Below are 7,289 nucleotides of genomic sequence, written 5' to 3' on the forward strand. Positions count from 1 at the left end.
ACATGTTGTTTACACGATTTGTCAATTGAAACAATGTTTATGAAGTCTTATTTATCATTTGTACCACAGATTCTAATTTGTATGATTTTTATATACAGTATATAAAAAAGAAATCTTTTTTCCCCCTGGCTGGATCTATAGTTTGCTTTCATTAATGAATAAATACATTTATTCTATGGCTGTCAAGTTTGAATTTTTCCAAACCGTTTTTATGTCTAACTTTTTTCTTTTTTTAATGGAAGAGTTCAAGCAAGCTTAGGTTCTCTTTAATGAAAGTTATAAAACAGTTGTTGGCTCAAGCGTGGACTTACATATTATACAAAATTCACATTTAGAAACCATGTACATTTTCCAAAATGTGATGCACATATTCTGGATTGTAATTCCCTTCTGTTTTGTAAGAAATTAAGAAATGTTATAATCCCTGTACGTGTTAATTATTGTAATGCACATCCTATACTATACATCACAGTAGTTTAGCAACTCCTCCTGGTGTAATCAGAAATGTATGTCAAAGCTTCCATCGTTGCTAAATATAGGTAACAATTTCTAAAAAGAGTTGTAGTTTATTATTGCTGACACATGTCACCGGTAGTTATGCAGAGCAACTACTGTAGCATTTCTGCACTGTTTCTACAGATTTCCAGACCCCATGCTCATGGGATGAATGGGTTCATAGCTCTGCTTCAGATCACAGGCTTAGAGGATGCCTGCTGTAGAGGAGGCTTCTGCTCACACAGTTCATATGGAAATTGGGCAGCTGATGAGGCGATCTTCCAGCATCACGCTCAGCACCAAGAAGATAAAGTAGAGCAGGAACATGGTGAGGCCCAGAGACTTACTCATGTTCCACTTGCAGGACGCAATGGAGATGATGACAAAGAGGAGCATGATGAAGAGCAGCACGATGGCACAGAAGAGCCCGTTACTGCTGACAGCTACTGGAGCGAAACCATGGGCCGACGAGTACAGCAGCCATGGGACGGGAAGACTTTTGACACAAAGTGACAGAGTGAGTTACGCAGATAAAATAGGAGTCCCAAATAAGTCCCATTAAATGAGTCAGCAATTTTTATTTAATTTTTTCAGGCTTTATCGGAGCTCACCCCACAGTGATGTCGAAGATGTTGCTGCCGACAGAGCTGGACACAGCCATGTCCCCAAGGCCTTTTCGTGCCACAATCACACTGGTTATGAGGTCAGGGATGGACGTCCCTGCAGCCAGGATAGTCAGGCCCATGATCTCCTCTGAGATGCCGACGGTCTCACCCACCTACAAGGGCAAGCCACAGTTCAGTCTGACTTACAGGACTTCTTCACTAGTTCAGGGATATTTGAATGGCTTAATCCTTTGACGCTTGGATACCCAGCTTCCAGTTTACACCAATCTTTGTGAAAGCTGCTTTGTGCCTGTGAGCACAACCACAAAAACACACATAAATCATTTGACGATCCATCTCTAACTGTTAATACAGTAACTGACCTGATGGGCCCACCACACCATGAGGTAGGAGAATATAGCAATCCACATGATAGAGCCCAGGAAGGTGAACGCAAAGAATCGTCTGGATTTCTGTTGGACAACATAAAAACAGTGTTGAGACATTTCAGATACCACGGCTGATCTCAGATAAGGTGCCTGGGTCTTCACCTGGTTGCGAACATCTGGAACCGTGAGCCACAGAGGGAAGATTATGGGAAACAGGAAGAGGTAGGTGGCCCGTTCACGCTGGGTCTCGGGCCACTTTAAGGACAGGGGTTCATCTTCTTTCTCCTCCTCCTCCTCTTCCTCTTCTTCATCATCTTCACCTTCACTAGATTCATCACTGTCTTCATCGCTGTCATCTCCGTCACTGTCAGAGTCTTCGGAGTCTCTTGAACCATCATTTTCTCTTTCTTTCTCCTGAAGTGAAAGGAAAGGAATCATGATGAATGACCGCAGATGCGAAAAATAAGTAAAGGAACATTACAAAGAAGCGTAACGAGCCCAAAGATGGTCTTAAGCTGAGTGCATTGACTCTTAGGTATCTAAAGTGTGACTTTTGACAACCAACAGGTTATGGTTGGAGAGTACCTTCTTGTTCTCTGTTTGCTCCTTCTTCTCTGTTGCTGGGACTAGGGCAGCCTCCGGCATGTTGGTCTGCTCAGTTTCCCCCCCACCATCTGCGAAAGGAATTTGTGTGCATTTCCTCTATGCCATTTATTCATTCAGCCATCTAAAGCTAATTTCATGTTGTAATACTATAACTGGTCACTTGGAGTAATGCAGTGTGTGTGTTGTTAGGACTAACAGGAAATATGAGGTCATCCTTATGGCTACTGCACTGGATGAGGTCTCTGTCTTCATAGATGTATGCATTTTGATTGTATTACATGCTCCCGTGGGCACTTTGCCTTTAGTGCTGTTGTATCTGTATGCAAATGAATGTAGTCATTGTGTTTTAATTGTGCCTCTCTATATAGAATTCATATTTAACTACTTGTCAACCCTCCACAGTACAGAATAAGATGATTTTGACTTTTGACATGAAAACAGAGCTTTGCAGCCCAAATGATGAGCAGCTTTCGGAACAACAAAAGGATGACCATATACTGTACTTCCATTTTACCTTTACTTTTGTCTTGAATTTTGCTGTTTGTCGTCCGTCTTGCCACATCATTCAGAGTCGCAGCCTTGTCCTTAAATTTCTCTACAAACGAACAAGCTTGTTTAAGTTACCATAAAAATAAAGGTAATTTATATTGAGGAAAAATAAGCATTCACACCATTCATGAATTAGACGTAGAACGTAAACCACTGGCAGAATAACATCAAATACACAGAATCATTGTAGGCATTGTTGTTTCCTACTGACCCAATGTCACACATTAAATACACACACCACAAACAAGCTTAATCAATAGCAAAGGTCGATATAGTTCACCATGCAGTACACAGGAGGATGGATAGCAACTTCAAACAGTGATTGTGACAATACATTCAAAAGCATCTAAAACTTTTCCTTTCCATCTTTTTTCTTGTATTAAATATGCTAATTTCCCCCAAATACTATACATATATTTGATTAACAAAACCCTCTTTATCTTTTAGTTTGGAAGCATTATTTAGTTAAGTAAGGTGGTTATATGGATTCTTAATAATGTTGCTTTGATGCATCTCAATATCACTTTTTAGTATGCCTCTTTTATAATGTAAATTGTTAAATATACACAATTATTATTAATGTTTACATGTAAAACGACATTTCACTTGGCTAAGATCATAGCTATACTAAAAAAAAAATCTTATCTCACTATAGGGCTACACTCTGTTCCCTCCATAGACTGGGGTCTGTTGCTTAGTATCAATCTGGACTTAGTGCGGTTTTGGCTGTGATACTCACCTTCTCCTATTGGGTCTAACGTGTGGATCACAAGTTGGAAGATTGTGTTTCTCATGGTGCTGTTGTGTAAAGAAGCTGAACTTCCCCCTCGCTGGAGAGATGGCTTCAACTGAGGAAATATACGGCTGCAGTCAAACCACACAAATCACACAATGACAGACGATGAAACATTAATATAAGACCATCATGTCATAGTGGAGGCCAGGCCTGTATATTTTTTCTTGAAAAGTGCCTTCACACGTGAATGCTTCCACTTGCAGTGGATTGGCTGGTTTGATTTTGTACCTTTGACTGATTCTTGTCCTTTGGAGCAGGATGGGCATAATCATCATCTCCCCAGTTTGTCTGCATGCAACAAAACATGTTCAATGATTATTATTGTTAGAGAACCATTTAAGTGTTTTTATTTTGGTAGAACAGGGAGCGCCAGGGTAGCACAACACATATAATTGCAACGTTCAAGCAGGCAACGTTTTTTGCATGACTGTCCCCTATCTCCCTCCCCATATTTCCTCTTTGCATTTGAAATCGAATGAATAAAGATGTGTGTGTGTGTATAGGGCCTTGTCAGTTGTACATGTTAATATGAAAGGTGGAGGTGTGTGTCATATATAATTTAAATTGTATACTATAGTTTTCGACCAAAGAAATAATAATAAAGCTAATGAAAATAATAGTCAGTCAACACAGTATGTTCTCTATGAACCCAGCTCCAGCATTATATTCAGCTCAACAAATACCCCAACTGTGCACAAGTACTGTAGCTGCATTACGCCTCAATTATATTTACCAGGGTTAACCAAGGTATAAGTGGTTTTATAGTTTATACAGAGCCGCAGCTCCTCAAGGGATAAGTTTGCTGTGGCTGATCAGTTTTTCGCCCCACAAGACCTTTTTACTCAAAGTGACTTTAAAGTGAGACCATGACATTAATGTCTCTGACTAAAATATGTACCTATATTTCCAGATGTGGTGCATCCCTGGCAACAATAACTTTGGATCTGTAATAAACTATTTAAGAAATATAGCTTCAGAAAAGAAAGTCTTGTGGTATAACTTGCAATCAATATGTTGAGGTAAATTGTGCCATTGATATACAGTATATCTCATAAACTGTAATGCTATATAAAAGCAGGACAAATCCATTAGAAAATTACTCATTTAAGGTTTATTTAAAGTAAATGAATAAAATATTTTACAAAGACTGAATGTCAATTTTCTTAAACAAGGCCTTGCAGGTCTAGGTGGTTTTACCTGCAAAGCTCACAATGACAAAGTCACCAGCAGACTCATTATTCTGGCCATCTGAACTCTCATCAGTGATGTTGTTAAGTGAAATGGAGATGTCAGTCTCTTCTGGGCTAAAAATTGGCACAAATCACCCCAACCACAGCATTTTGGAAAAAATAGCATGATGCAGCAATTTAGGGCTAATATTGTGCTAACTGTATAGACTCATAGTGTAGCATACTAAAGCACTAAAACATGTGTCAAAAATTTTCAAAGTTGTTTATAATTGCTCAGACACAATAATCAAAAAACCTTGATCATTGAAAATTTACTTTGAAAGTCAAAAAACTGTTTTTTTTTTAGCTTAAATATGCTTACCTCTCATTCCATGTGTCTCCCTTCTTTACAGGATGAGTCAAATGGATGGCTCTTCAAAAATGTGTGGTCACATGACCAATTTCTTCTATGGTTTTCTAGAAACAAGGGGTGGCACTACTTCCCCCTGGCACAACTCACCCCACTCTCCCCTATGCAAGAATTTAGGAAACATTTTGGGAAAATGCCTACAAACGGTTTCTTCCACATTTAAGAAAATTCTCTGCGATATAAATACCTGATAAAAGACTCTTTATTGTGCCAATTAATGAAACGAAAGAAAAGGATTGTACACCCTGATTTTATCTATGGCTGGAGAGCTTACCTCATCGGATTCCCCCAGAGCAATAATTCTGACAATGTTCTTGTGTTTGTGGAGTTGGGTCTTGAAGGCCTGTTCAATTTGCACATTGAACTTCATGAAAATCACGTATAGAGTGTAACTGGTCACCAGCATCATGCTCTCCCACCACATTATGACATTATCCAGGAAGAAGATGATGAGCAAGATGAGGTCAAGTATGTAGAAGGACACATCTCTGAAAAGTGGCCACCACGTTAGATGAAGCACCTCCCGAGAAAACAAAGCACACATGCCAATCACAAACAAAATGTTGAAAACTGCCGAACCGACAATTGTGCCAATACCCACATTGCTGTGGGCGATGAAAACTCCTATGAAGGAGGTGAAGAGCTCAGGGGCTGAACCGCCGGCAGCCATGAAAGTGGCTCCTGCAACATCATCAGAAATGGCAAACTTGTCGGTGATAACCCCCAGTGCCGGAACAAAAAACTCATCACACACAATCGCAAGTGAAATGAACATGTACATCATGCCAAAAATGTGGAGGATCACCCAGCCTTGTCTGCGGTCCTCAACAGAAAATATATCTTTAGGGTATTCACTCTTTATGTATGGAGATTCACCGGGAGTAGCAGGAGTGATGGTCATTACAGGAGGAGCTGGAGCTGGTGTAGGGGTCTCCGGTGTAGGCTCAGGGGCCACATAAATACAATGCACAATAGTCCAGTTTGTACCTGGAGCTGATTGAAATTCATTGATGGAGGATGCTTTAAAATCTGTAGTTGTATCCGGATGATGTTCCATGTGCATCTCTGGTGTTGTTTGATCTTTGGGCTCTGATTCATGCGTAGCAGTGACCGGTTTCTTCAGCCCATGAGTCTCTACTATAGCTTCCTCAACCCCATCTGTTGAACCTTCTCCAAAATCCTCTCCAATCAGAGGTATTGGAACAGACTCGTACAGCCTGGCACTAATGGTCAGCTGGTAGAGGGTACAGAGGAAAACCCCAGTGAGAAGAAAGACGACCCGGCTCAGCTGCAGTCTCTTCCTTCTTGTATAAAACATTTCCCCTCCAAAGCAGTGAGGCTACTGGCTATGGAGAATTAAGCTGCATAAATGGGCTTTGGTAGAGGACCAGTCCAGCTCTTTCCCCAACAGACCATGGGGGGACAGAATCCAAAAGTTTAGCGGTGAGATTCATGTCACATTCTCAACTCCTTTGAAAGTCCTGCCAATTGTAAATGAAAGAAAGTGTCAGAGACACAATGACATTAAGACAGCAGATGGCATAACAGTGTAGTGTATGTTAAACACACTTGAATAATTCAAATAATGCACCTCCTGCATAATTGCCCGTAATAGAATTATTGGTAAGCCCATTTAGAAGCAGCGGGTGAGGAGTGATGGATAAATACAATAGAACTACACAATCAACAAACAGGGGCAAAGGTAAGATACAAAAGTAACTATAAAGAAAAACTGAAAAGGAAAATAAAAAATAGTTAGGTTTTAGTTTCATTTCCATGTAAATTACAAAGAGAAATAAAAACAATGCATTTTAATTTCAAGATATAGACTTACCACAGAAGAATCTTGCACAGTCAAGGGTGAAAATATTTCCAAAAGCAGATTTCCAAAGCTGGGTATTGTGGCAGAAACTAAAGTCCAAACTGTTGCCAATGGCCAAAGGGTTATTTAGGGCACAGGACAAGTCTTAACAATGGATCAGCATAATACCTAATACCTGAAGTCTTCTAAGAGGATTATGTGCATTGTATCACTCACACTTCATCATGAGCCTCCCTTAGTAATATTAAAATGAAAGGGAAATGAAAGTGGAGCTGCAGGTTACTGTGATTATATTGCACCACTGTAGAATTTAAAGAAATAATCTAATGAACTCTAAAACGGACACTTGAAAATAATATTTTGTGATAATATAATGAGACGTTAACTGGAATGGCTGATTTTAACTCCAGTCCAAAATGCAAAAATGT

At 39.8% G+C, this 7,289-nt stretch overlaps 1 protein-coding gene across 1 annotated transcript; it reads right to left on the reverse strand.

Moving 5' to 3' along the window:
• Positions 1-741: 741 nt before the first annotated feature.
• Positions 742-6,357, reverse strand: slc24a1 (solute carrier family 24 member 1; the record flags this gene model as incomplete). The annotated part of the gene is made up of 9 exons (XM_080027267.1): positions 742-991; positions 1,107-1,273; positions 1,484-1,573; positions 1,652-1,903; positions 2,075-2,163; positions 2,610-2,690; positions 3,384-3,492; positions 3,669-3,728; positions 5,314-6,357. 9 exons carry the CDS (start codon positions 6,355-6,357, stop codon positions 742-744), a joined length of 2,142 nt encoding a protein of 713 aa, XP_079883393.1.
• Between the last annotated feature and the right edge of the window lie 932 nt (positions 6,358-7,289).

The sequence above is a fragment of the Ammodytes marinus genome (genome assembly GCF_949987685.1).
Source record: "Ammodytes marinus genome assembly, chromosome: 5".
Classification (NCBI taxonomy): domain Eukaryota; kingdom Metazoa; phylum Chordata; class Actinopteri; order Uranoscopiformes; family Ammodytidae; genus Ammodytes; species Ammodytes marinus.